Source organism: Micropterus dolomieu, linkage group LG18 (genome assembly GCF_021292245.1).
Source record: "Micropterus dolomieu isolate WLL.071019.BEF.003 ecotype Adirondacks linkage group LG18, ASM2129224v1, whole genome shotgun sequence".
In the NCBI taxonomy this organism is placed as follows: Eukaryota; Metazoa; Chordata; class Actinopteri; order Centrarchiformes; family Centrarchidae; genus Micropterus; species Micropterus dolomieu.
In genome coordinates this window covers 28,481,348-28,491,111 of record NC_060167.1, presented here as the reverse complement: position 1 = coordinate 28,491,111, position 9,764 = coordinate 28,481,348, and the positions used below count along the sequence as shown (strand labels likewise).

The 9,764-nt window shown below is 39.7% G+C and overlaps 1 protein-coding gene and 1 long non-coding RNA gene across 8 annotated transcripts in view; one reads left to right on the top strand and one right to left on the bottom strand.

The window, feature by feature from the left end:
• Positions 1-5,430, top strand: part of LOC123956669 — a 14,599-nt gene extending 9,169 nt beyond the window's left edge. The window contains exons 2-3 of the long non-coding RNA XR_006821595.1: positions 2,499-2,606; positions 5,082-5,430. This is a non-coding gene — a long non-coding RNA (uncharacterized LOC123956669). The remainder of the gene's footprint in view (positions 1-2,498; positions 2,607-5,081) is intronic.
• The window catches only part of slc2a9l2 (solute carrier family 2 member 9, like 2), a 147,439-nt gene that overhangs the window by 127,266 nt on the left and 10,409 nt on the right, over positions 1-9,764 (bottom strand). Inside the window, exons 1-2 of one of the 7 annotated variants that reach the window (XR_006821594.1) lie at positions 3,704-4,278; positions 1,558-1,659 (exon numbers count right to left, since the gene is read on the bottom strand). The exons of 1 other annotated variant lie outside the window; for it this stretch is intronic. Coding sequence is in view for 5 of the 6 variants with exons in the window: in XM_046029022.1 (XP_045884978.1) it covers positions 1,558-1,659; positions 3,704-3,793 (192 nt within the window). In the remaining variant the exon portion in view is untranslated. Of the gene's footprint in view, positions 1-12; positions 58-1,557; positions 1,660-3,703; positions 4,279-9,764 lie in introns of those variants that run through there. 5 more of the 7 variants (XM_046029022.1, XM_046029023.1, XM_046029024.1 and 2 more) reach the window with 5 other exon arrangements.

Genomic DNA, 9,764 nt, shown 5'->3' with positions numbered 1-9,764 from the left:
CCATGACATTACCTCCACCATGCTTCACAGATGAGCTTGTATGCTTCAGATCATAAGCAGTTCCTTTCTTTCTCCACACTTTGGCCTTTCCATCACTTTGGTAGAGATTAATCTTGGTCTCATCAGTCCATAAGATTGTGTTCCAGAACTTTTGCGGCTCATCTCTGTTCTTCTTTGCAAATTTCAATCCGATTCTTCCTGCTGATGAGTGGTTTGCATCTTGTGGTGTGGCCTCTAGTCTTCTTCCAACAGTGGATTGTGATACCTTCACCCCTGCACTGTGGAGGTCATTGCTGAGGTCACTTACTGATGTTTTGGGGGTTTTCTTCACAGCTCTCACGATATTTCTGTCATCAACTACTGTTGTTTTCCTTGGCTGACCTTTTTTGACGTCTGTTGCTCAGTACACCAGTAGTTTCTTTCCTTTTCAGGACATTCCAAATTGTTGTGCTTGCTACGCCCAATGTCTGTCCAATGGCTCTGGTCGATTTTCCTTCTTTTCTCTGCTTGACAATGGCTTGCTTTTTTACTTCATGTTGGTTTATCCTCTTTAACAGGAAATGCAGTCTTTATAGGTTTGAACCAAGGATGAAAACTTAGATTAGTCATGCAGAGTTATTTAATGTTTGGACAATCAACCTAAAAGGCAACACCTGGGCAACAAGAAACATCTGTCAGTCACATGTTCCAGTAGTTTTGCTCACTTGAAAAATGGGTGGGTTTAAACAAAGGGCGGTATGTCCTGAGATGTTTAACACATCTAGATGTGAATACGAGGAAATGAGAACTGAAATTCTGAACTCTTGTCTCATACTCATCTTTTGATCTTAAACCCAAATGTCTTCAGTGAACAACAAAAACAAAGGAATTTGGCTTACACTTCCAATACTTTTGGAAGGGACTGTATAGTATTACCAGACACAAAGGACTTACAGAAGATGTCTAGTCTAATCCAAACAGTTTGTACACGTAATTGTCTTCCTGCTGATGTATTTTTTTCTTTATCTGACAAGAGGCTAACAAAGTCCCATCAATTAACACATATTCCCATTAATTACATTTCCCTCTACTCCGTCTTGACACTAATGGTATGATCACAAAAAAATTAATGAATTAAACCCCAGAATCAACATTTTTGGTTAAAAAGAAACGCCTTTTGTGATCAAAAGGGTGGGCATGTGAGATGAAAGTCATTTTGAATAACAAGTGTTACTGAGATACATCTAATTATAAAATCTGTGAGAAACTGAAACCAATAACCAAGCAGAACAACTCTCTCTGTACATATTGACATCATACATTGTGTTAAGCAAAACACAATGTCCAGTAATTAAATTACAAATAACAGAAAGCTCTATGGCACTGAATACGCTCTGTAATGTGGTTTAGACTAAATCTACACTAATCTAAACTCATGAACAACTTTATTTTTGGTTCTGAAGCACCATCCAAGTGAATGTTTATGGATTTCTAATAGAGCTAACAAATGGAGAGAAATCAATGATGGTGCTCCACAAGCATACCTACTGTACAAGTCTACCTAACAGCTTGACTCACCAAAGCAGGAGCGTTGACCACAGAGAGGTTGTAGCCGTAAATGAAAGATGACCCCAGTGCACCAAAGAACGCTGTGCTCAACAGACAGGCTGTGACTGGCTGCTAATGAGAGAGCACACATAACACACACAAGTTCATACTAGTGATACAAACATGAACACATTAGAGGCCTCATGCATCATCAGTGGGAGACAGTCACATGCTGTTGATCAATGTCAGGTTGGACCAAAACCGCAGCAATTCAGCAGAGGGTGTTTCATAAAGGCCCAGGTATCTAGGCCGGGAAACTGTTTTTTTTCCTTCAAATTGTCCTTGAGTGTGTCACTGCTTAAAAAAACAAACATTTACAACACAATGACAAGTTCGTGGTGGTGTGTGCATGCTCTGTTTGACACAGTTAAGAGCAGGAACAAAGAATGGCCACCAATGGAAAATGATAAAGGCAGCTGTTAGATCAGGTATTTTAGTGGAGTAACAACTGAACTGTAACTGCACAATATGCTGAAGCTGTCATAATATGCTGAAGGAGACACATAATCAATTATTTGCAAAGTATAAATTGAATTGCCAGGGTACAGGTCTAGGATCTTGTGATTGGGTAGTGCAGGTACAAAAATAAATCATAATAAGAATAAGAGAGTTAAGACCCAAAAGCAGTTAATTAAAACACAATCAAGATTTTGCTTATCAGAGAGTAGTCCGTCCTGAGTGGCACAAGAGAAAAGGCCACAATGGCATGAAATTCAAGCTATTCATTCATACCCTTCGGGAGAATTAGCTTGCTGAAATTTCATGGCACTGTGCCAATTAAATTATGAGATATCCTGTGTGCAAAGTTGACATTTAGGGCAGAAGATGGTGCAGAGCAGTTATTCTTTGGGGAACATGAATGTGTTTTGATTTTCATGGCACTTTTTCCATTCGTATTGTCTTCTACACAGGTTGAAAGTGTGGCCTGATATTACGAAATAAAGGTTGTGACCAGAAACATGGGAAACATCTTCTGGGGAGTACGAATATCCATAATATCCAGTTTTATTCGCATTAAGGTAAGTAAGTGTTGTTATATCATTTTCCAATCACATCACATTGCAGCTCATAAGAAAGGTAATAAATATAAAATATGAGCCAACATAGGCACTCAGACTAAACTACACCAAAAAGGTACATTCATGATTGTATCAACAAAAATATATTATCTAGGCTTTCTCTGCACAACAACATCTATATTTAATGCCGCACATAGAGAAAAATGTACAGGTTTAATAATGACACACAGGCTTCTTTGACTTTCATTACACATAAAAGAATATACTACAAAACTATTCAAATCAGCGAGGCGTGGTGGTGCTCAGCCCACGTCTTGAAGGGCTGCTACAAGTTTTACAAGCGACCAGAAATCGCTGGTCTAATATTTAATTCAGTATATTGAAGACCACATTTTCTTGACACTGTTGGGCATCCTTGATTTTCTATTAGAGCAGCCCAGATTATTATAGTACAGAATCAAATGTATCAGATTTGTCAACTAAACCTTAATTCTGTGAACACTACTCCTGCACAGTATAAGATTAGTATGCTGTTAACTTTAAACTCCTACCCTACCCGTGTTATGTACAGGGTTGTAGTCAAGACCACCCAAACCGAGACAAATTCATGACCAAGACGAGTGTTTTGAGGCTGAGACAAGACCAAAAAACATACAAATCAACTTAACCATCCTTATTCAACATTCCTTTTCCATGTACTACCATCCACCTTACACAATACATTTTTTTACGCAAGCATTAGATTTTTGGGTCACTCTTGTTTTTCCAGTTTGATCCTTCATACTTAGCACTCTTAAAGTAACGTGTCATGTATTTATGGCCATACAGAACAACCTATTTAATATGCAAGTTTTCACAGAAGTGGGATTTAGTGATATTCCCACAGTTGTGGTCTTTTCTGGTCTTGAAATAAAATCCAGGGTCCTATGTTTGGATTGTGACTCCCTGGTGGAGCATGCCCCTGAACCCCCCTTGGTTTGGGCTAAGCCCCTAATCTTTCTGCCTCTGCCCCTGTTAAAGAGAGATAATCCTCCTGCCCTAACACTAGTCATTAGTAGCATCAACCTCAATATTACAGGAAACGTATTATGCGTCACCTGAGTGTTAGTGGACCAGGGGAGAAGTTGCCCTAGAGGGGGACAGAGGAGCAGAGCAGTGCCGTTTCTCTGTGGGGCGCTCTGAGGCATGTTGGGATGTGTTCACTCCTTAGGTTCTGTCCTTCGGACACGGACAATTTTGGTTAGCTGATGTGTTTCTGGTGGAGCGCACAGGAGCTCGGGCGCTTTCGGGTATTGCCTATCCCACGTGGCCACTTCAGCTCGAGTCGGCTGTCTCCGCTCCTCTCGCTTTCAGCAGGCCGCAGGTTGATGAAGGTTTCTCTACAACCGGTTAGCTTGGTGCGTACAGTGTATGCCAGGTGACCTAAAGTTCGTTCTAGTCCTAACGGTGGTATCGTTTGGACTGGAGCAGCTTCTTTAAGTTGGAAGCACGCAGCAACTTAGCGCTAACACGGTTTCTTGGGAGTAGGTGGAAAGCTGAGTAGGCGTGGCTCAGGATTAAGTTGATCTGCTGGCTTTTCGCCTTTCCACCGGGTGCTACATTTGAGTAAGAGGCTGTTTCAGAAAAGCAGAATTTAGAAATCCAGGATAAAGAGAAAAGCGAGGCTTGACCTAGTGTGGTCGAGGGTTCAGTGCAACCTGGCTTTATCCGTTTCACAAAGCCCAAACCAGGCTGAGGAGGAGCGACTATGTCAAGTATTGAGATAAATACGCGTCAACAGCATTCTTCAAGAGACTACACGGTCGATCACAGACTTATTGATGCTGAAATGGAAGAGACGTGTGCAAACCAAAGTAATAAATAAAGTAATAAAGTAGGTTTACGAGGAATAAAAGCCCATAATTTAAAAAAAAGTAAGAAACACTGTGGTAATAAATCGGCGAGAAAATGCGTGGCAGACAATGGTGGAACGACTGAAAATAGCCTATCACTGCTTTTAACTGAAATTGTCATAATTTTAATTAATTTGTCACTCAGGAAATGTATTACAACCACTAATCCACACAGACTAAATAGGCTATTATTGGCCTAGGCAGAGGGAGAGAAATCACACACAATTCCTTTAGAAATGATGATAAATGTCATGCTACACGCTATTAATTGCCAGCTTGAATTGAAGGCTAAATAACTAAATTTTCCCAAGAAGATTGTTTTTGGATTAATCTAAGCTTTCCTCATGTAACCTGAGCTCCCCCAAGTGGACGAAATAAGTATTACATACCATCGTCGGACATTCCGTCAATGTATATTACATTATATACATTATTTATCATGACCAATAATTTGACAATTGTTTTCCTGTTACCTAATGCTTAAACTTAAACGGTACAACCGTTTGACCAGTGAGGTTTGATTCTGGAAAATATTTGATTATAATAGATAATATAGAAATAGATTTTCTTTTCCTTTTTATAGACATATGAAAAGTTTAAAAAGACAGTCCCTCGGGAAAGCGGAAACGGCCTGCCCTGCGGGAACTGAAGGACTGCCCACTGGGGAACCACGCCCCAGACAACAACAGAGCGACACACAACGTCGTTCGCTCTGCTCTCTGGACGCTTCGGCACGCGCCCGGCGAGCCAACTTCACCGAGGTCAGACCCAGCCACGTGGTCTCGCCAGGAGCAACGAAGGAATTGCCAGACGTGCAACAGGCCAACCCTTGAGGGTTTTTCTTCAATCAGACACGGAGAACCTTGGAGAATCCCCTAGCAAAAAGCCAGGATCGGGCAGCTAGCGTGGGACCCGTGCAACAGGCCAAAGCAGGCCGGCGACAAGCAGTAAGACCAAAACAAAGCATTCTGTGGTCAGGGATGTCCCATAGTGTTAATATTGTCTTTTTAACTCCTAAACACTTTCACTTCACTTTACTTTCATTAGTTCTCCTCTGCCGTATGAGTCAAATGCTTCCCACAATCGAACCTCCATTTCTCATTGTTCAGCCATTGTTTATTTCTCTGATGTAATTAACCACATTTTATATCACCTTAGTTAGTTAATAAATTCACTGTAACCAATGAATTGTGTGTATTGCCTACTTCTGAGTCCCTGCCAAGAGAATTTACCCTTTAGATATGAGACTGACTGATTGATTTAAGATAATTGAGCGATTATTAACTAACTGATCACTGGTGAATAATTGTATAGTTATTAAAAGCTACCTAGAGGTCCGGAGACTCTAGGTTAATAACAACTCCGGTGGTGCCCCTTTCGAAACGAGAGTTTTTTTATGGATTAATATTTTTTTAATATTAAAATTCATAATTGGGTAATAATTCTCATAAATTTATTTAAATTAATAAATTAGACATGCTACACTAGTGTCAAAGATTTTACTCCTCCCATTCTAAATCTCCTATTTTAATCCTTCGGCCTACTTGTTCAAAAGTTTTATATTGATCAAGTGTATTACATCTAAAGTTCCTCAGTTGCTGGCAGATACATCATGAATAAATAGAATATCATCTACTTTGCTGAAAAATGCATAATAAACAGTTACCAGGGTTAAAAGTCATGTCTTGCGTCATGTACATGTTCATTTCAGGGATCTTTGTATCCCAGAAAAGCAACTGCATATCTGTACCCTGAGATGGTATGTGAGTTTTGGCATTCCAACTTTAAGCTATGATCAACTTTCTGGCTAGATCACATTTTCCTGTTTTACTTTGTTATTATTTACTTTGTAAGAGTCTAAACCAGTCTAAACACACCATCTAGGCCACAACAAGTGGAGAACAGAATTAAGTGCAAAACAACATCAAAGGTTAAGGTAAAATATTTTAAAGTATGAGAGGTAAGTATAAGGTTTCAGCTATAAATAAATAAGTTTGAATGTACACAAAGCTTTTCTAAAATGTGTTTCATGATTGAAGTCATGTCATGTTGTTCCAACCAGCCCCATCACAGGGTTGGTTACAGCTATTCAGTGGTCCTTTGAGGTCACAGAAACAAAAATGTAACATCAAAAATGTACAAAACGAGCTGCCGTCACTGTTTGGGGGTTCTTGCAGAGCGAGAAATTGTCATTCAGCTTTTCTGTTAGTGACTAAGTCCTGCAAATGTAATGGCACAGGTTTAAAATTCTTCGTCACCATCTGCATAACGATACATGGCCAACACCACAATCACCAGCCCTTATTTTCTGGGACTAGCAAGACAAAACCAGAAAATAATTTTCTGCGTTCCTTTAGAGTGTAGGTTGTGCACGTCTCCAGAAATTGACGCTACGCGTCCGCAAGATGCAATTCAGCACATGAACGTGGGGGCAGTATGTTGAACTGACTGGCAGGTCAGCGGCACTCTACTGTTCCACACACCAGCCCAGGTGGTGGCCAACCACCATTAAACGCAAAAGAAGAAGGTCAGCAGCAGACTTTAAAAAGGAGATTTATGGCGGGATGTTTACAGTAAAACTCCTGGAGCTAGTCCGCAATTACTCGTTATGATGTCTCATTAAAATCATAACCTCTGTGTCGCTATGTGTGGTTTGTTTACGATGTGCAAATTCAGAGGTTGTTAAGGAAGATAATCGTGTGTCAGCTGTCGTGGAAATGATATTCCTGGTGAGGGTTTGAGCAAATAATTGAGTGACAACTAACCATTGTCTTTGAAGAATTTATTAATAAAAGAGAATAAACAGAGAAGTACTAAAATACATATACAGCTGGTCCAGAGACCTGCTGCTTAGGGCAGCTTCGGGCGTCTGACCCTGAGCAAAGGGATGCATCATCATTTACACAGTCTAGGTTTCTATGTTTTGGGGAACAGAGATCCTCTCTCAGCCTTGAATGAACATTCCAGGAGAGGAGAGGAACAACAAAAGGGGGAAAACATCAAAACAATCTCACAGCTCTGACCTAAACCCTAGTAAATGTGGACAGACTAACATAAGGAGTATAGGAGAGGAAAGGTTAAGGATAAAAAACACAATACATATATCGATAAGCCATAATAAAATTATTAATAACAATTGCAATAATAGTAAAAGAACATACATAAAAGATTAAATGTAAGAGGACACAATTTTCTGCCATAACATCAGCGAGGGATGAACTGGCCCCTAGTGGATTCACGTTTAATCCTCCATGTACACGCAAAGTATGCAGCCAAGTATGTGAACAAAGCCATTTGCGTCGCCGACCCCTGTCTACACCTACGCATTGTTTAAAAGCCATTATATAGGCGGCGTAAGAGTGTTTTTATTTTCAAATATTTCTTTAATTCAACTGATTACTCAGTTTTTAGCCATGTTTGCGGCCTATGGCTCTAAGGATAGCAATATCAGTCTGTCTGTCGGTCCACCACTTTGGTACAGACTTATGTCTCAACAACTATTGAATTGCCATAAAGTTTTGTACAGACATAGTCTCCAGAGCATGAATCCCACTGACATTCCCAGATGGACTAACATGGTAACATGCTAAAACAAGATGGTGACGATGGAAACGTTATACCCATTTAAAATGAGCATGTTAGCTTTGTCATTGTGAAGATGTTTGCATGCAGATTTTCGCATTTAGCTGTACCTAAAATACAACATAACAGAGAGGTTAGCGTGGCTGTAGACTCTTAGTCTTGTTATATTATATTTGTATAATGACAAAAGTTCAAAATAATGCTGATGAGTTTGCAGATTTTTTAAGAAAAACTAAATAATGATTCATTGTGCAATTTTCCTCTTACACAACTTACACAACTTAAACATATTAATATCTTGGACAAAATCATGAGGTTGAATTTCAAAAGGGATTAATTACCACTGTAATTATGACAAACCACTTCCCCAGAGTCTGGATGTGGTCTAGAGGCAATGAACACTCTCCTTTAGGTGTCTCATACAATGTTAGGTGAATAAGAACTTTTGTATGCACAGCATCAAACTATACTTTACACTGACAGCCCAGAGCAACAAGCTAAAGTCATAGCTACATGATCCAACGCATGGGGATTAGACACGGTAGGGGCAATTAGAGGAAGAGAGTGGTTGAAGTAGAAGGGAAGGGATGGAGGGTTGGGGCTATGGTTGGAGAAGATGAAGGCAAAATGAAGGATTAGAGTTCTTAATGATGAGCACAACATGTTGTTATCTGCTAAATGAAGTGAAGCAAAGCAAAAGATGGCATACAGATCATTCAAAGTGTCTCTCTTTCAACTTATTAAAATTTGTGATCGGATGATACTGCAGCTATCAGCATTAGTAATTAAATTTCATGTGTTAAATTAGGCTCTGTACGGGAGATTAGCATATAGCTTACGTTGTTAAATTACTTTCTCAAAAGAAAAGAGGAGCCAAAGTAAAAGGAACCACATCTGAGTGAAAGGACTGTTTATCAGGTAGTGATAAGAAGGCCAAGCAGAGCGTAAGGAGGAATGAATGTGAAGAGTCTTCGTTTTCTATTTGCATATGTCATACATAAACAGGCATATGCAACAGCGTCTGCTGTTTTGCATGATAATTTATTCCCATTAGTCGGCATTGCTCTACAAATTTTGAAAAATGCATGATTGTGTGCGTCACGAGGTTAGTGTTTGTAGTGAGGTGCTGATCACTGGAAGTAGACTTGAAAGTGGGAAAAAATGTCGCCCACTCTGGCTCCATATGCATTTCTCTTTTATTCAGATGACATTTTGGCCCTCAGGTATTCCTCTTGATTGTTGATTTTGAAGATGGCCTGGGGGCCAAAACATCATCTGAACAAAAGGGAAATGCATATGCAGCTAGAGTGTGCGACAATTTTTTCCTGAAGGGTGCCAATCTCAAAGATGAACATTGAAGAAAGGGGGGAGGGGAATTTTGCTATGCAGGACCCAGCCCTGCACAGATAAATGTAGGAGGCATTACAGTGGGGGAAATAAGTATTTGACCCCTTGCTGATTTTGCAGGTTTGCCCACTTACAAAGAATGCAACAATCTACAATTTTAATCATATGTACATTCTAACAGTGAAAGACAGAATCCCAAAGAAAATTCCAGAAAATCACATCATATGAATTTATAAAAGTTGATAACCATCTGATGAGGAAAAACAAGTATTTGACCCCCTACCAAACAGCAAGTATTCTGGCTCCTACAAGCCAGTTAGTCTTTCTTTAAGACACA